Source organism: Alternaria infectoria (assembly GCF_024043175.1).
Source record: "Alternaria infectoria strain BMP 0036 chromosome Unknown scaffold_1, whole genome shotgun sequence".
Taxonomy (NCBI): Eukaryota; Fungi; Ascomycota; class Dothideomycetes; order Pleosporales; family Pleosporaceae; genus Alternaria; species Alternaria infectoria.
In genome coordinates this window covers 1,372,196-1,391,371 of record NW_026250690.1, presented here as the reverse complement: position 1 = coordinate 1,391,371, position 19,176 = coordinate 1,372,196, and the positions used below count along the sequence as shown (strand labels likewise).

Below are 19,176 nucleotides of genomic sequence, written 5' to 3'. Positions count from 1 at the left end.
GGTGGGTTCTGGTAGTCGAGGGAAGCGACACCTAGAGGGACCACAACCGACCTACCCGCTGGACTCACTTCAACCACCAAACGTCAATAGTGATCGATTCTGATATGTTTGCTCCGGTAGACGATAGCAGGTAGAGACATGTAGCTTTGCGCAGTTAGCTCAGCAACATGGTCTTTGCCATTGATGCAAGACCATGTCGTCGCGTTGGTGAGCGCAGTGATGTAGCGGTATGAGAGCGCTCGCCTGGCGCCCGTTTGCTGTCGCGAGTTGAGAAAAAAAACCCTCTCACTTGCGCCTTTACGTGAGAAGCGGTGCTGCAGCCTAGAGTCGTTCTCTTCTATGTCTGCGCACAACGATGCAAGCTCTTTTAATCTTCTCGCCTCTCTTTTGGAAGCTCTAAATCTTGCAGCACCATCGCACATCGAGCATGGAGTCGGCCGATCAGTACCGACAGTGGCTGCAATCTCTCAAATCTTTGCCCGAACCCGAAGCCTCGGAGACACTGCGCCAGGCGCTACTCAAGGGTACAAGATCTGGCGGTCTTACATTCACAAGAGCAGGTATCTTCCACTACTTCGACCACGTACACCATTTCTTCGGCTGCCCAGAAGACGATCCATGCGACAACGACAGACAGAAGGAACCGTTATGCTGGGAGAAAGCTATTATGGCCCCGGTGGAGCACATCGTCAATGCAGAGTGCGATGCTGTGGTGGTTAACCTTATCATTTGGACAACTCTGTGTTCCATCATCATCAAATTCGAAGGTGAGATTCGTGTGCGTTGGCTCAAGAAGTCTAAGGCGCAGCGGAAAGCGATCCTCGAGAAGGCTTGGCCAACACAGCTACCAAAGAATCATCGCCCCGATATTGACAGGTCCGTTCTCAATGCGTGCCCGCACCAGAGGCATTCGCATGGGCTGGCGCAGTACGCCTTCCCCTATCTCAACCTCGAGGACCTCACCAAGCCGAACCCACTGCTCATCCTTCTCAACGCACGTGGCCGACATGCAATGTGGAAATTTGCCTTTCTAGATTACGAGTTGGCCCCTCTGATACACCTACGGCCAGCGCTTCTTGAGAAGACAAAGTTTACTATGGGGCTCAACAACCTCGGATACGGCCAGATCTACGAGTGGAATACGGAAGCAGAGGCCGCTGAATCGATGGGTAGAGGAGATACCATACATCCTCTACCTGGCTCACACATTGTGTGGATGCAGACGGCCATACTTGAGTTCCTTCTGCTGTGTGTTGGCGAAATCTTGGCGGATAACACTATGGTACAATCAGCTATCATGAAGCGATCGTGCGAAGAGTTATATGGGCTGTACAAAGATGCTGCAAATCCGTCCGAGCCTCCAGCTTTGACTTGCAGCGATCAGGACTTCACCTCGCTCAACGCCATCGTACGAGAAGCATGTTATCGGGTGCCTACATTAGCGGATCTCGGCCGACTTGAAGCACTGGTATCTGCATGCCAAAACGCGGCTGAAGATCACATTTGGCTGCTCCGAGAGGATCCGGGATACTTTCGAGAGTTTACACTTGAATACAAAGAACATCGGCCGGAGCTACTGCCAGGTATTCGTTGCAAACAAACACATAAGAGTGCGCGCGACGAAGTTCTTTGGCCTCGTGTATTACATGGTGTGGCCACCGACTGCTACATTGACCTGTTCATGTGGAACGAACTGCGACAACATATGTCCGAGCTCAACCGCTTCAGGTTGCTATACAAACACGAGCTTGGATTTGAGAATCTTGGTAGCAATGAAGAGCTCCCAGAAGACTTCTCAGAGTCACTTGTTGAAGCTTGGTCTTTTCTGGAATTCTTCCAATTGGAAATCATACAAGAGCTGAGGGTAGCCTGGTCATCCTCTTTGGAAATTCGCGCTTATTTCTCCCAAGAATGCGATCACAGTGTTGAAGATATGGTGGTGGGCATCAAATTCACCGGCAAAGGTAGTCGCAAACGAGACAAAGAACTGGAGCGTGTTTTCACTCTTTTCAAGTATCTTTGGGAGCCGCCTGTCCGACAGTCGTTAAAGGTGCACACTCTGGTGGAGACACTGGACAATCTATTGCAAAACAATGAGCGAGCGAGAAACTTGACCTCCCCGTCCGCAGCCTCACTCCTTTCCAAGCTGTCCATAGTCTCGGAATGTCTTCGTCAACTCAGTTTCTTCCTACCATGGGTAAAGCGAGTTCAGTACTTAGCCAAACAGCGACAGACGGAGCTCATAACAGCCTATGCTATCAACCTCGCTAGGTGGCACTCAACGTTGAATACAACCTTCGAGGGAACCAACCTCGCTGATCTCGGAAAGCCGGGCGCAAAATTCCGCTATCTAATCAACAAGCGCCGAAGCAGGGTGAACGTCGAAAATCTCAGGAGTGCGGAGGCGGCCCTGGACGCGTTCTGGCACGCTGCAGATGGTCGATTCAGAGAATGTACCGGTACTACGCCTCGCGAAATAGTCTCCGGTCTTATCAAGGAGCGTACTCTACAGCGCACGCCGCTTTGGATCGAGCCCGAGGAGGCTTCCGACCCCTCTTCGGCAATTGAATACATATACGTTCCAGTCTCCAATGACCTTCACGACCCTACAAAGCAGATCACCGGCGCATTTGACAAGATCAACCTGAGCAATACCAAGAAAGCAAAGTCACACGGTCTGGCAGCCCTCAACACCGAACATGGTTACGAGAACAACCCCGACATGCCAGCTGCTCCTACCAACATGGACGAGCAACCGACCTTCCATCTCGATAAGCGCGCACACAAAGTCTTCAGGGTCCTGTTCCATTCACCACTTTCGCGCGACCATCCTGGTGATATTCCCTGGCATGACTTCCTATACGCCATGATAGCTACTGGATTCGCCGCGCAGAAGCTGCAAGGCTCCGCCTGGCAGTTCACCCCGCGAGACCTAGATTTAGAGCAGCCCATCCAGTTCCATGAGCCTCACCCGACACACAAGCTGCCTTTCACATGGGCTCGACGCTTCGGTCGGCGTCTTGCGAGGACGTACGGCTGGAGAGGTGATATGTTTCAGCTCGCTTGAATGTCTCTTCTGGAGGACGATGTAGAGGAAACCCTATTCGTCGCACTTGTGTTGGGGTGTCATTCACGGTTACGGCGTTCAGGGACTCTGGGTCTAAGACTCTTACTCAAGATCTAGACAGATGATAGACGGGTCGATGGGTCGATGGGTCGGCGCTGAATGGGTACAAGGTCAAACATCATGCTAGAAGAAGTTACGTAGGCATATAATCATCTGTGGAGATATCGGACGTAAGTAGCTCAATGTCGTTCTTTCCATTATTTGGCCAGTTCTCGGTGACTACCTGCATTGCGATTACCCTAAACGCCCCGGAAATGTGATCTCGATTTACCTGAAGTACCATTCATGGTGACTGCCATCGGATTGACTTCGTACTACCTTGATGAGTGCCAGCGCCAGCGGCACATTGCTGACGGCAGTAGTCCGTTTCATATTGACACTGCCATCGAGTTCAACGCACGCGAGGTTGCTGTGCCATGCACCTGAAATATCTCTACGCAAGGCGGAGAGAAGGATTCAGATGCAAGTGCAAACGAGTGAGCCTACTCTATTTTGGGGCGTGTCAGAGTGGGGCCACAGTGGGCCAATCACGTCGGTCTTGCTGTCTGACATAATCGCCTAGCGCTCTCACGGGTAAAATGAGCTCACATTACGGCACAGAACCACATCACTTTCCCCCCACTTCTTCGTCGACAGTAGGTGCCGCCGCCACAAGTTTGCATCGGTTGTCGTCGATTCCGGTCGCAGATTCATTGTGCTTCATTCGAATCAGGTCCAAAGCGACCTCATCATGGATAGTGCTCAAGACAGGTATGCTGTCATAGCTCCTAGGCGCCGACTTCTACGTTTGAACATGGTCTTTCTTTGGACATCAAGACGGCGAAGTAAAACTCCAAGTATAGCAGGATCGTAATCTCGAGCGTCGCAATATGTCTATAACAGCGGGCACGCATTGAAGTGTTGCTATCTACCATTGAGCCATCTCACATCTCAAAGATCCCACGATCTTTTCACTACCAAACTTCTCCATACATTTTGTCCCAAGAACTTTGTTCCGTCAATCTCACATCATGCGCTTTCGTCTCTTGTTCCTTGCGTTGATACCAGCGGTCATTGCAAGTCCGTCTCCTGACGGGAACAACAGGGAGGTCGACGTCTCTTCGAACGTGGAACCAATTACAGCCACTGTCTTCGTATATCCATCCACAGATGAATTCAGTCGTGATCGCCACGATGAAGAGACGGAGTGTAACTTAGAGGCTTTCTACGGAGATCGTGTCGTAAAAACCCAAGATTCCAATGGAAAACCGTGTTGGAAGTTGTCCCTGATCGAAGGCGAGACGGTTGACGATCTCCGGGGTTGGAGGGACATCGATATCCCCGGTGTGAGCTACGAGGAGCGGAAACTGAGATTCACGAAGAGGAAGGTACCTCCAAAACCGCCAACATATTGGGCAGTAGCCAAGGATCCGGATGCCACCGAGGAGAATGCAAAGATTTTCGCGTACCTCAAGACCAAGACCAAGCCTGGGGAGGATATCTATGAGCTCACATGTTACGGAGGACTGAGATGGGGCCCGCTGGATTTGAGTCCAGAGGGCGTTTTGGAAGTGACGCAGCATCCCGGCATCCTCCCAGAATTACATGTATCGCTGCCGCTCATCAAATGCCGAGCTGTTTCTAGAGATACATCGCACTATTCCATTCTCACTGGCAACGACGAGTTATCATCATCCTTGTACGACCCAGCAAAGATGATCGCGAAGAGATCGATCACTTGGAAGAGACAACAAAGAGCCACGAAGGATTTGATGGAGGACAGCAGGTACGAGTAAGTGTGGTAAAACCTTGAGATCACTGCGACATCTGACTAAGCTTCCTAGTGGCTTGGGTGGTAATCTGAAAAGCTTCATCTACGATGCCAACGCCGGAAAGGGCACTTGGATATACGTCATTGACCAGGGTGTGGCAGTTGGCGTAACTAATGTTCGTGGCTCTACTGTGTGCCTCTAGACTACGCTGACTCAGACGCGCCAGGGCAACCTCAAGGATATACACGAACTCGTCGTTGATGTAGAGGACATCCTACAGACCGAAGCCTCCAAGTTGAAGGGGCAGTCGAGAGGCACAGATGACGACGCACCACCTGAAGGCACTCCTGCGGAAGGCTCACACGGTACAATGATGGCTTGTAAAGCTGCGGGGAAACGATATGGCATAGCTAAGCAAGCCAAGATTGTCCCTGTCAAGATACTCCATACCGCCGATGATCTCCTCTTAGGGTTGAAAATCGCTTTCGCCGACATACGCGACAAAGGTCGAGCTCTCAAGAGTGTTGTCGTGGTTTCTCAAGCCGTTCCTGGGTCCACTACGCGCGACCAGGCTTTGAAAACCGAGAGAGGAAGGGATTTCTTGAACGCAATCAACGACATCATTGCACTTGGCACACCAGTCGTCCTTGCAGCTGGCAATGAGCGTGATGCAGATGAGGGCACACGCGAGGACATCGATTTGCTGCCGCAGGTTTTGGAACATCCGGACATGACGCCCATCATCAATGTCGGTGCCGCGAAAATCTCGGGAGATCGAGTCGAAGACTCGCAGGGGGGACCTCAGCTATCTATTTACGCGCCTGGCAACCTGGTCTTTTCTCTTTCGAGGGACAGCAGAAGTGAAACCTTCCAGGGCACCTCCGTCGGTAAGCTACTTTGCCCGTACCCATGATAAGATCGCTAACTATACATATAGCTGCTCCTGCTGTTGGAGGACTTATTGCGACATACTTAGGAATGGAGGATATCCCTTCCGAGTTCCGTGACTCAACCGGAATTGAGCGAGTCAAAGCGATTCGTGAATACCTCAAGTCCGACAAGTCAAGCTGGGTGCATAAACCAGGGACCGAGGTTCGCATGATCTGGAACGGAGCAGACGAAGACGCACATCGCGTCAGATTCGATTGTTACCCGGAGGTCAGTAGCGAGGATGATGGTACCGGATCCAGTGACTGTCTTGAATACATGCCTGCAACCCCGCCAGTTGTTCCGGCTCCCGAGCCAGAGTCCGTATCGGCTGGCTGCAGCGTCAAACCGTCGTTCGGTGGTGGGGAGTATACTGTATGGGGGGCAGGGTGGGCAGACGACGATGGCGCGAGACTAAAGCAAGACCTTGGTGGTGCTGGCGGCGGAGTCCAAGACTTCGTCTTCAATCGAGGTGCCGGAGATGGAGGACGTGAGTGGACGGCTACATTCGTCGGCTTGTTTGAAGCTTTGGATGCTGAGGGTGTCATCGATGCTGTTGCAGGTCATGGAGTCAACGTGGTGTGTGCTGCTGCTTGAGCATACGATTGCTCGACCCAGCTGCTCCATTTTGGAAAGTTGGCAAGCCCTTTTCTTTCAGTCTCGCTTCAACGGGTTTCTTTCGGTCGTTATCTTGGGTATCTGCGGCGATTGCTTTCATCTTAGGAGAGACAATCTACCTGTTCAAGTCATGCCTAGCGGCGCTTGCACTGCGATTGCTGTTGCCAGGGTATCTGCCTTCGTCCTTGTTTACTACCTCTGGAACAATGACTGAACACTTCTCTTTGGTGTGTTCTTCTCGACTATACACAAGCGCCAATAACCGTAGAACTAGTGCAAGATCAGTTAAATTATCCACCCCCTCCGAGCAGCGGGTCGCCCTCAGGAGGGGCAGACGGCGCTATTGTCGCAATGCAAGGCCGCCACCTCTTTGGTGCCTGCCGAATTCACTATTACCCACAATGTGTATATCTACTCGCTTCAACAGTTCTGGTATTATGTACAAAACGATCATCAGAAAATCTATCTGGTCATTCCCAGAAGATATCTCCCACTGCCACTGACCTTCACGAAAGGCAAATAGTCACTCAACATGCCCACTTCCGCCCCAACCAGGAGTCTGAACGAGATCCTCGCTATCATTCACAACCCCGACTTGACAACTGGCTACCCCATCGGCGATACCACATACTACGCTAAGAGCCTTGGAGCCGAAATCGTTAACAAACAGATCCAGCTACGCAACATCCTGTCACCACAGTCAGGGGTTTTCGCAACACGCTGGGCTACGAAAAGAGCGCACCAACGAGTTGGAATACTCCAGCGAGTATACCCTGATATTCCCAGATGTCATCGTCCCGAGTGCTTCGGCGAGGACGGCTACCACTCCCTGGTGGCCTTTTCTGGCGTACCTTCTTTGGAACGAACTCTACCGTTCATCAACCTTGAGGACTTGGGCGACAAGACAACACTCTCAGCTCTAGTCGAGGCTCGTAGTCGTCAGCCACCTCATACTTTTGCCACAACCGAGCGCTTATTCATGCCTTTGGGCTTTACGGACGATTATCGCGCGCCCTCACATGTGGTCCGCCTGTCTGATAGTAACGAATACGGCGAATCAGAGGAATTTGACAGTGTCACTGAGGCTATAGACTTTGTAGACGATGGATTTGGCTTAGCCCTTGGCAATGGTCTTCAAGTTCTACACGCTCAACAGTTCCTCTACTCTTTCCTGCTCCAGTGCGTTCGAATCATCTTGTCGGATCATTTGGAACTACTCGACACTGAGATCAATGACCCAGAGCCTGACGCGCTGAACATCGTTGATGAAGAGGATAAGGACATTGCGTTCTCCGAGGCTACCGCTATGACACCTTACCGTGGTCGCCATGGTCTTCATCTACACAGACTACGTCGCTGGACGTCCGACGCAGCTAATACGGCCAAGGACGAGATTTGGCAACTTCGCGAAGATCCAGCGCAGTTCGAAAAAGCCTACACCAGTGCTGTCGGCCACGACGTTGCTCAGGTGGCTGATCGCTTGGGCAAAGCGCATCCTAATATCAGGAGCAAAGACTTCATCACTAGCACCCTGAACGTTCTAGTGGCTCGTTATCATCGAAGGCTGATATGTTGGGATCAACTTGACGCTTATGCTCGGCGTATCGACGAGCTCTTCACTCTCCACCCGGAAGGTGTGCACACTTGGTCACTCGAACCCGAAAAACTCGTGGAAGCTATCCAGTCATTCCATGTGCTACTCGAGCTCATGAAGCGAGACGTTCTCGAAGAAATGAGTCAATACTCGGCTAGCGAAGAACTTCGATCGCAGTTTGTGAGGCTTCCGCTGTCAACCGGATCACACATGTCAGCACACAAGGACTTCATGAAAGATCAGAATAAGAAGGAGATTTGCCTTCTACTTCAAGAATTGTGTGGTGAACTCAACAAGAAGAGCGATTACACCATGTCTTTCCTCGATATTCGAGTACGTCTTGATATCCTAGAAACCTTTCTCCAAAAGAAGCCCAAAGTACGAGACCTGCTTAGCACGCCAATCAAAGAGGCCATTACACGGCTCTCAGTTCTGACGGAGTGCTCACATCTCCTTGAACTCCAACCGTGGAACTTCAAAGTCTGGAAGATGCTAGCAGTGACCGAAAGCGTCAAAGCCAGGGTCAACTCACGTGTGGCTGAGCCCTTGCAGGTGTGGGACCGTGTCCTCGTAGCGGCCATGGATACTGGGTTTATCACTTCCCCAGAACTTGGTGATCCTTCCGATGGAAAGTTCACGTATCCTTACGAAGGAAGTAGGCGGAAGAAGGTCATTGATGCGCTGCGTAAGGCGGAGGCCAATTTGGACAGGTTCTGGAAAGGCTTCGATACAGATTTCCGGAACCTATCTGGTGGCGAGGACCAGGAAACCTTACAGCGTCTTCTCGAAGAGCGCGGTGCTATGCGTCGAACAAAAGCGTGGGTAGACGGTCGTTCCGAGAAAAAGATCGGTCCTCTCTCGGCGGATGATATCCTCGAACTTCAGCCGGTGTCTCAGATCTTCCACGATCCATCGAAAGAAATTACCGGAAACCTGGACAGATTTGCCATCACCAAGAAAGCAAAAGACAAGACCCGTGGGGCAGCTGCCGCGGTGCCCGCCGACGAGCTTGAGTTTGAAGATGAGCTTACTCCTGATACGTTTGTCGATCCTCGCCGACCTTGGGCCCGTCTCGGAGACAACTCATACAAGGTCCTCAAAGCGCTATTCTTCATCCCAGATGAGGACGAAGTACCAGGAGTGACCAAGTGGACGGCTCTTCGCACGACGATGACCCATCTCGGCTTCTCCGCTGAACAAATGCAAGGTTCTGCGTGGCAGTTCACTCCATCGGAGCAGCTCAGACAGGACAGAGGACTTGACAGGGGCATCTGTTTCCATGAGCCTCATCCGGGCAACGAGATGTCGCTTGCCATGATGCGGACGTTGGGTGCAAGGCTGACTCGCGCGTATGGTTGGGATGGCTCGATGTTCAACCAACAATAAGGTTGTCGATATGAACAACACGCGGTTTATTGTCTTACGCCAGCGAGATGTACGCTATCATCGATCTCGCGCGAATAACGAGTTGCCACTAAAGAGGGCGAGGATCCTTGGCTGGAGGCTGACGCGGGCTTGCAATCGGGATGGCATCATGTTCGTACTCATGCGAGTGGAAAAACTCAGCGTCCATCTCGCAAGACAATTCTGAAAGACAGGATTGCGGGTAGTAGTAGGTTACATTCGCACACTACGTGTGACGATGTCTAGCATCTGGTCGCGCTGGAACGCGTCAGAGCCAATGAGATCAGCGCAATATAAATGTCCAGCATGCATCTGGCTGGCGATGTGACAGCTTTTGTTATAGTGTTTAGCTTACCCAAGCCCTCCAAGGCGCCTGTATGGTTGAACATAGCCGATGGAAGCTTTTGAAATCGTATGTTGTATGATGGCTCACGAAATCGTCGATTGACAATTCCACCCTCAAACGCTTTCCCCTTTGGGCCCTAGCGCTGACGCTGACCCCCCGTGGAACCTTGGCATCTCCTCTGCACCGCGCGACTTGCGTCTTGTCACATACAAACAGATCTCTCTCGCATTGTTACTGGGCGCTCACAGCCCGCATCTTATATTTCTAACGGCTTCCAAGACTAAGAGGCTCTGCCAGGTAACCAGCGGAGATTGGCCGCCATGAGTGGGTCGCCGGGCGTAACGAGGCTATGCTGCTGATTGTGACCGCTGCATCTGCAGCGCGTAACATGGAGCCAAGTCTTCCTGGGGTTACTATGGTTGCCTGAATGCACTCAGCCTCTAGATCTGTCTTTCCCAAATACTCTGCGCGATCTACAAATTCCAGTCAGACTGCTTCATGACCTGCATGGGAGCCGCAATTGGAAGTTTAATGCGCAAACAGCATGTCGCATTCAAACAGTAGTCCATCGTCAGAACCGCGCGAACATTATTCATGGATATCGCTTCCTGAGAGCGAGACCTCAAGCGGGATCATGCAGCATGAGCACGCCGAACAGGGCGACAGCGTTGACCGCACTTGCAGGCCTGAATCCCGAGCTCAAGAGCAACGCGAACACATCGATTCGTCTCCTCATGCTGCTTCGGAGAACGAGACGCTTCTCTCCAGCCGAGCGTCTACCGCACTCAGTGGAGCAATCGACGACCACCCGCTGGATGAGCCGCAAATAAGGAACTTCGATGATACCCATGAGCGTGAGTGCAATACCAAGTACCCCAAGTTACTATGTCCGACATTTTCTGACGAGCTTAAAGCAAAGTTCCAAGATCAAAGCCTGCGGACATCCACAGATTGGGTGCCATACACGCTGCGGCGCCCATACCTGATCACTCTTAGCCTAGCATCACTCATACTCTCGACCGTATTAGCAGCCCTTAGCTGGCACTCTTACAAAAACCATGGACTCGGAGATGAGGATGGGTCTACTGGACTACTCATTGGATGGAGATATACGCCCACTATCGTCGCCATTTTCTTCACGCAGGCTGTTGTCCAGGTTGCAGAGGATGTAAAGAGGACTGAAGCATACGCACGCATGGCCGGCCCCGAATCTATCGAAGCCAAGTTCACCCTATTCTATCTGCCCAAGGTCTGGTGGAAAAGCATCTTTGTAGGTTTCTCTCGAAAGCGGAGCGGCGGCCACCGGAGATGGAATCTGGCCTTGTCTTCGCTCGCAGCTGGTATCAGTGTGCTCAGCATTTCAACCTTCTCGTCGTCCGTATTCGTTGCGAAAGAAATCTTGTATCAGGAGGATGTGCAGCTTCAACGGTATGCCGCTGGCCAGACAATTGGCGAAGACTTGTCACCCATTCAGCTTTCACCTCGAAGGGATACGTATCTCCGAACTATAAGTGGATATCTCTTCAACGTATCTACATCTATCTGGTCGTCGAATTCGCAAGTCATTGTACCTTTTGGAGCATCAAATGGCGACAAGCGCCATGCAACGCTTCCGAACGGTATATGGCAAGCAGATACTGAGGTGTTCCATCTAAACTACAGTTGCACATCGATGGCTCTGGTCGAGAAGGACATAATCGATATTGCCTACAAGTATACAGACATCCCGATAACGTCATGTCCAAACGACACATGTACTGTCTCCTCAAAGGGTTTCAAAGTTCGATCAGAGGATGGTTGTGAGGTCCAAATCCAAGGTCCAATCGCTCAATGGGATGCTTTGGGAGCCGAGTTGAACTCCGATGGCTTCATTAGCGATACCTTTACAGATGATGGTGGCTTGCTCTGGACCAACATGTCTTCCAATTACGTGTCGTGGGAGACACTTATTCGAGATTACGGTCAGCTTCCAGCAATTCGTTCCATTGGAGAGAAGGTCCTCGAGCAATGGTCTCGCACGTTCATTTATGGTTTCTCCGATCAATGCATTGGGCGTGACCTGCTACTTGTATCGCCTCAATGGATTGTCCGGCCGTCACCTGTCGATGTGCCCGTGGGTGTATGGGAGAAAGACTCATGGGACAACCTCACGATACGGGCACAAGTATGCACTCCGGAATATCATACAGCTAGCCTCCCAGTCTCTGCATCCATCGACGGCGCTGAAACTTCCATGTCCTTCGACGTATCAGAGTTTGAGCGACGCAGGCAGCCTGTGTCGAAACAAGCCATCGATTTCGACTTATTGGATGATCTCACTTTTCGCAGTGACAGTTGGGACAAGGTAAGTTCTGACTGTACGAAGTGCATGCGAGACATATACTGACATCGTACCTCTACCTCCAGTACATGGCCGTACCTCGTAATGTTCATGGTTCTTTTGAGGGTATATCGTTGCTTCTTGCTTCAACTTTCGCTCACAACGTGTCCAATATTTTGGAGAACGTCACGTTAGAGGAAGAAGCTAGCAAACTTCGGATGCACTTCACAAAAGAGCTTTTGCTCTCTTCTCTCATAGAAGCCGACAACCCACAATTGGAAGATACAAAAGGGCTTGCTACACGCGTTAGGAGACGGATTCTGGTCGTCACTGAGGTTGCAATAACACTCGCAGTATTGTTCATGCTCTTGGCAGGCTACATTGCAGTAGCTGTATTCTACACATCGCCCAGGAAAAGACCACTCAACCTCCATTCAGATCCTGCCACCGTTGCTGGAACATCATCCATCCTTGGCAATACTTCGCTTTCTTCTACCACGTTCAGTACATTCCTTGGATATGAAAGATCGCGCACGCAAGGTCTTATCCAATCACGGGTTTATCATCTAAAAGGCGGCATCATTTCGGAGAACGAAACGACGGGGGAGTCGATTGAAGGTAGAAAGCCGAATGTACTCGGCAAGACAAGCGAGCTTTCAGTAAGCCATCCCAGATCCAAAGATGGCTCTCAAGATGACTGGAGGCCTTCAATGCTCCTCAAACGATGGCTTCTTACACTACTGGCTACTCTGATCGCTGTCGCAACAACCATGTTTGTTCTTCGCAGATATGCACGAGAAGATAAGCTTTCCCAGACTGCTTTTACCTACCAGGTCGATTTGGGTTTATTCGACACGTCGTTCTCTCCTCACTCTGTCGTTGCAACGCTAATCGCCGTTTTTATTGGATTGAGTTGGGATGGTATCGATAAACCTATGCGAATTCTGCAGCCATATCTCTCGTTGTCGCGGAAACCCGTAGTCCCAATACGAGGAGCATCGTTGACTTACCAGTCTTCATACTGGATATGGGCCGCGGCAAAATCAGCGTCGCGGAAACATTGGATGCTTTGTCTAATAACTACTGGTACAACCTTATCACAAATCCGTAAGCATTTTCTCGCTCCGTTGAGTCGTGTAGCTAACCGTGTAGTCATCATCTCCATGGCAGCCGTCTTCGAAAGACAGACCGCATTGATTAGTCGGGAAACTTGGGACCCATCACATATTGATACACTTTGGGTGACAGCACCTTTTGAGCTTCTACAAGAGCCTATCGACTTTTCCAACCCAGGCGAACGGACGCGCAATTTCGACTTAGACGAGCATATGTTGGACTCATCCAATATTCAGTGGCTCAACCACGCGTTGGACGAGATTCTTCTAGAAGCACCGCAACTGGCGTGGACTAAGGACGAATGGACGTTTACCCCACTTGATATGCAAGAGCTGCCAAACGTCACAGTGTCCTCGAAATCGTGTTCCGGTTCTGGTAGACATACAAGCCCCAATTCTATAGCGTCACCCGCAAACGCGTCTTTCATCACTTCCGCTATCCGAAGTCGATTAGAGTGCTCTCCGATCGCCGTACCAGACTCCGGCTGGCTTGACCAAGCCGCAGACGTTTTCCCCAATCGTACCAATGAAGCGCTACAAGGATTTGCATTACCAACTACTCTATTCGACGGCGAATCGTACAATACCTCTGTCTTCTCGGCCCGGAGACGGTTATCATGCTGTACGAATGGCACAGATCCTGGTCAGCAAGCTGTCGTTGCGTATTGGAGCAGCAACAGCTCGATGATTGAACGTGTGGATCCCAATTTCTTCATACAAGAATGCACTTATGAACAACTTACCAATGGCAACTGCACGAGTGCCAATGCGCCGTCCGATTCCCTCAGCGAGGATGGGCCAGAAGATGTTATCGTTCAAGGCTCTTGGTATCGTAACTTTACCATCAAGTGGATCGTGGGGCCAGGTGTGACTGCGAAGATATCTGGAGCTAATCCAGCTGCGAACCCGAAGGTACAACAAATTAGCGCACCGTACGGCTCTGCAGATGAAGAGCTTCTCTACTTCACGGAAGAGCCCAAGATGGCTATAATGGACTGTATCATGGTCATCGAAAATACATCCGCCAGTGTTACTGTAGCTAGGAGTTCTGGGAACGTTTTGGACTACAGCTTGGTGGCGGACCCACAGCCTGCTCTGGATGCATGGGATTACGCCTGGGATATCTTGTACCCTAGTCCAACATCCTACACAGGAAGAGGAAATGTCAGGTAAGGCATCCATCCAATTGAGTGGCTACCTCGAGCGTGTTCATCACGAATCAAGTGCTAACCACTAGCTACTAGTTACGGCCATCTATTCATGACGCAACTCCTCACCGCCCCACACATCATCACACCTCACATAGCACATTCCTGGCTATCCTACAACCGCAGCATCGAAGAAACAGCAAGCGAACGCTTCAACATTCGCGACCGGGATCGTGGCCTAAACGTCGACTTCATGTCCTACGCAAACTGGAACCTTGCCAACAAGGACACCGAATCCCTGCTAAATACAACAACGCTATTGCGACATTCCGAGAAGACTTTACAAATCTTCTTCAAACACTTTGTCAATAGCGGGTCGTCGAGTCTCAGCGGGCGCTGGTCATCTTCAGGGCCTGAGAGAGCAGCCTACCAGCGGGCCTCGTCAGAGCCTGTGAATGGGACGTTTACGAAACGGATTGAAGTTCTTGCTATGAATGAGACGGCAACGTGGCTCTCGCTTACCATACTCATCCTACTTATCGTTATCCTGGTTACTTTGGTTGTGAGCTTGCAGATCGTATATCCGAGCTCATGCATGCAACATCGCGTCGAGTGCTTGGCAGACGTACTGGCTATGGTTGCTGGAAGCGAGGGGCTGATCGGGTTGATTGAACAGCAGGGTGTTGAAGGTTTTGCTAAGAGTGGTAGACTGACTAAATTGAGTTGGTTCAGAGACGCGCGGGGAGATGTTAGGTGGGGTGTTGAACTCGTGGATGCAGAGGGTGTGGAATGGGTTGATGGACCGGAGGAAGGTACATCAGTGGCGCACGCGGATGAAGAGTCATCGATTCCAAGCGGAGAAGTGGTTGATGCGAGCAGTGCGCTTCTGGAAAGCGAAGAAAGGTCGCTCTCGCCACGACGTTCCGTTCAAGAGCAGTAGACAGTCAATTATGATGCATTCAGCGCTCCGAGACGGCGGTGCTGAGCACTCTCTCCTATGAAGTTACAAGATCTCTGGCCCGAGACGTGATACTCCCTCGCAAGACATCTAATATGTTAAGGATTTTGCCTGAACTGACGTCGCGACTTCATGCAAGATCACGGCTACATCGCGAAGGTCACCGAGCAAATAACGTGGTCCTCGATTGATTGAGTGCCGAGGTTTTGCCGAGCTGCGTCCGGCGGCATTTGGATCCCACCCGATGCCCCAATCCTGCCCGGGGACACCACACCTAGCTCTTGCCTCCTTCATCGCACAATATGTATACTATGGGAGCCGGATCGCTATAATGTGAATTATGCAGCAGGATTGGTTGTGCTGATCAGGAAGCAGAATCTACGCGCAGAGAAACCGATCGCATTCCTTCCAAGATCTGACTGCAGAAACAGGACAGACAGAGCACAGCGAAACTACATATTTAGCCTTCCGAGGCGAATAAGAACCTTTTCGATATACCGAGCGCCAACGCGAATCCCATCCTCGTCCTCGAACGCTTCCCCGTCTCCGAAATCAAGGTTGCCGCGGTCCAAACACGTCAAACACGTCTCCACAACCTCCGCGTACATGTCGCCCATGCTTCCCGGGAGGCGGTATCGCGCGAGAGCGATGAAGACATCCTTTGTCGGGTCTCGCAGAGATGCCGACACGATCTCTCTGTCTTTCCCAGACTGCGTTGTGAGCTGTTGCGAAAGACTGCGCGCTGAGGTTGCCGGATCGTATTCGACGAAGCTACTCCAAAGACCTATTTCCAACAAACATACACCTAGACTGTATATGTCGTGGCGCATCTCGTAATCGTCGCGAGGGCTGAAGCCTTGCCGAGATGCGTGCCTGTATAGGTTCTTATCTGGCGCGTCATCGCCTCGGCGCTGCGTCCAGCCTTCGTCTCGTCGGAAGTTTTCGAATCCGACTAAAAATGCGGAGATACCCTGTCCGTCGGCATCGTCAAAAACGAGGACTGACTCCGGACGTACGTTCTTGTGCACAAAGCCGAAGGTATGCACATAACCGATGGACCTAGCCAAATCTTGCGCAATATAGAGCCGTCGAGTAGTAGACACGCATGTCGACGATGCGAGTAACATTTCCCGCAGGCTTCTAGGGTTGTGTGAAGCCGGAGGTTCTCTGAAAACCAGAGTCAACGAGAGATTTTCCCCAAGTCCTACCTGGACTGATTCTGCTACGAAGCCCTTACATTTCAGTAAGCCGAAAGTGTGCGGCTTGTCGGCCTGAAGCTTTCGTACAAGGTCGCGGATGTTGCGCTTGAGTATCTGCGGCTTCGCACCAGGTTCACATTGCATGTGGTTTAGGATGTACCTGCTCGCTGATCCGTCCGAATGCGCATTCGTGGCAAGTTCGATACCATCGCAGAAAGAAATGGCCTGGACGGTCATCGTCTTTATATCGCTGGAGCGCAGGGTAATGTTTTTGACTGCTGATGTTTCTGGTGAGAGATCATCAACCTGCTGCAAACCAGCACGTATAGCGATCGTTTCTGGTATGGCTTTGCCTGTACTAGGCTCATCAGCGCTGCCGCTTGCAGCCAAGGCCCGATCAACTAGGGTATCTGCGATTCTGAGAAGCAGATACCAGGATTGGTCGGCTAGTCCTTGCCACTTCTCGAGATCATTGATAGCTTCATCCAAGCTACTCTTCTTGGCTGCGAACCTCCACCGCAGGACCTTGTGATTGGATGGCGCTAGCTCATTCTCGTTCGCAGGCTGCACTTTTACGAGACCCCTCAGTATAGACACCACGATGTCCAACTTGTTTTGGAGGATCTGCAGGGTCTGACTGTACACCTCGCGGTGCTCTTCCTCCATCGCGTCCTGGATGCGCTGGAAAAAATTGAGCTGGGACCCAAACCGTACCCAGTTGTTGTTGAGCTGCACCAAGCGCTCCGAAGCTTCAGCATCGGCGTGTATCAGCGCTGAGCACAAACTCCTTCCTTCTTTGATGTATCTAGCTCTCGTAAGCTTCTTTTGTGCGAAGGCTTTACTTTCCAGGGTGGCTTACTTTCGGCAGAGGTCCACGGTGGGAAGCACTGCTAACGCAAGCTCTGCGGACATTTCGAACGACTTCAACACCTAGAGTCAAGATCGTGCGGAGTGGCAATGCGTCGGCTTGGGAAGCACAGAGATTCGGATCAGATCATATACCTCTTACCATAGCCTGTCGCGTTGTGTGCGACAAGGCTGTGTTAAACATGTCATCTTCCGGTGACTATCCCTCCTAAACTTGTAGCTTTTGCTAGAAGCTAGCTCTACTTCCTATAGTACTTAACTAAATAATCTTAACGCCTATTAGATAGGTTACTTAACCTAGCTACTACTTATAATAGCTTAGAAGTATAAATTTTTAGTAAAATTTAGTATTTTATATCTTTCTATATACTAAAACTTACTTATTTTATATTAATAATACTAAACTTAATAGCTTTTTACTATATTTAAGTAAGCTATTTTTTTTTTTTATATTATACTAAGTTAATATAAAAATAAAATAATATATACTACGCCTATAAGTATACTACTTAAAACCTTACTACTTTTATATAAGTACTTTCTTAGTATACTCTTAAGTAATACTATAGCTACTATATATACTAGTATAAGTATACTTAGTATAAGCTACTTAAAATTTAGCGCTAAATTTTACTAAAAATAGATTTTAGTAAGCTATATAGGCTAGTTCTACTAAAAAAACTACTATAGAAATTACTTAGTAAGACTTTTTAATAATAGTAGTAGAAGTAGATTACTAAAATACTATAAGCTAAATACTATAACTATAGATTATAACTAGTAGCTTCTAGCTAAGACTTAGCTAAAGGTTGTCTTAGGTCTTGATTCGCTAGTTGTAGAACGGAAGCGCTGATGGCTGCTCAGCCGCCTTTGCTACGGGCGGACGGGGTTGTCAGCTGGTGCGACTGGCTGAACCCCCGCTTGTTTGCGTCATCGCTGACCGGTCTTACATCACACGCTCTTTCCCTCATTCTTCGAGATCCCTAGTCTCGTTCTGCTTCTTTACGGTCACACCCAGTGACTTCAATTCCATCACATGAAATCAACGTCGGTAAGGTCAGATGGCGAATTGCCCGAACTTGTCCGGGATTCGAAACTAGACGTGATTGTCCAAGGTAGCACCACTGTCCACAATACACCGCTAGGGTGTCGAAACAGCGTTCTGCCTCAAAAGTGGGAATGGGCAGAGAATCTCGGTTCTGGGGGTGAAGGCCTAGTCATTTTGCAGAAGAAGATCGAAGGGCCTGGCGACGTGAACACAATAGCTGTCAAACAGATATTCCTGGAGTCCGAAATTGCTTCTAGCGATCACAAAAGCAAGAGGTATCGCCGTGAGCTGGAAGCATTAGCTAAATTTGCGCAAGACAGAGTGAGTCACCTAACCAACTCCGTACACATTACTAATGCTTGGCCTAGTATACACATTACTTTGTGAGATCGTATGGATGGTACCATGATCGAAACATGCTCTACATCTGTATGGAGTACTGCGAGCACTTGGATCTTGGAAATTATCTCAGGAATCATGGTACTTTGTCGGAGGAACTCGCCAAGATCATTAGCGGGCAAATCCTTGGAGGGCTGTGCCGGATGCATGACAATAAATTCGCTCACCGAGATCTAAAGCCCACCGTAAGTAACACAACAGTAACGATCTGAGCACAAATTCTGAAGAACTCTTAGAATATCCTGATCAAAACCAAAACCCCACCAGATAGTGCATGGTGGGTTGTACTTGGCGATCTCGGTCTCAGCCGACGCAGCGGCGACTCCTCAGGAACGACTTCCATCCACGGTTCCCA

The 19,176-nt window shown here is 50.3% G+C and overlaps 5 protein-coding genes across 5 annotated transcripts; 4 read left to right on the top strand and 1 right to left on the bottom strand.

Moving 5' to 3' along the window:
• Positions 1-427: 427 nt before the first annotated feature.
• Positions 428-3,067, top strand: J4E92_000498 (uncharacterized protein; the record flags this gene model as incomplete). The annotated part of the gene is made up of 1 exon (XM_051491914.1): positions 428-3,067. One exon carries the CDS (start codon positions 428-430, stop codon positions 3,065-3,067), a length of 2,640 nt encoding a protein of 879 aa, XP_051357426.1.
• A 1,070-nt stretch (positions 3,068-4,137) lies between these two features.
• On the top strand, positions 4,138-6,402 carry J4E92_000497 (uncharacterized protein; the record flags this gene model as incomplete). Its single annotated transcript, XM_051491913.1, has 4 exons — positions 4,138-4,898; positions 4,951-5,053; positions 5,105-5,765; positions 5,816-6,402. The coding sequence occupies 4 exons, from the start codon at positions 4,138-4,140 to the stop codon at positions 6,400-6,402; spliced, it is 2,112 nt and encodes a 703-aa protein (XP_051357425.1).
• Positions 6,403-6,955: 553 nt separating this feature from the next.
• On the top strand, positions 6,956-9,403 carry J4E92_000496 (uncharacterized protein; the record flags this gene model as incomplete). Its single annotated transcript, XM_051491912.1, has 1 exon — positions 6,956-9,403. The coding sequence occupies one exon, from the start codon at positions 6,956-6,958 to the stop codon at positions 9,401-9,403; it is 2,448 nt and encodes an 815-aa protein (XP_051357424.1).
• Positions 9,404-10,311: 908 nt separating this feature from the next.
• On the top strand, positions 10,312-15,290 carry J4E92_000495 (uncharacterized protein; the record flags this gene model as incomplete). The annotated part of the gene is made up of 3 exons (XM_051491911.1): positions 10,312-12,111; positions 13,347-14,329; positions 14,537-15,290. 3 exons carry the CDS (start codon positions 10,312-10,314, stop codon positions 15,288-15,290), a joined length of 3,537 nt encoding a protein of 1,178 aa, XP_051357423.1.
• Positions 15,291-15,760: 470 nt separating this feature from the next.
• J4E92_000494 (uncharacterized protein) lies at positions 15,761-17,519 on the bottom strand (the record flags this gene model as incomplete). Its single annotated transcript, XM_051491910.1, is given in 4 exon segments — positions 15,761-16,377; positions 16,546-17,348; positions 17,367-17,437; positions 17,517-17,519. 4 exon segments carry the CDS (start codon positions 17,517-17,519, stop codon positions 15,761-15,763), a joined length of 1,494 nt encoding a protein of 497 aa, XP_051357422.1.
• Between the last annotated feature and the right edge of the window lie 1,657 nt (positions 17,520-19,176).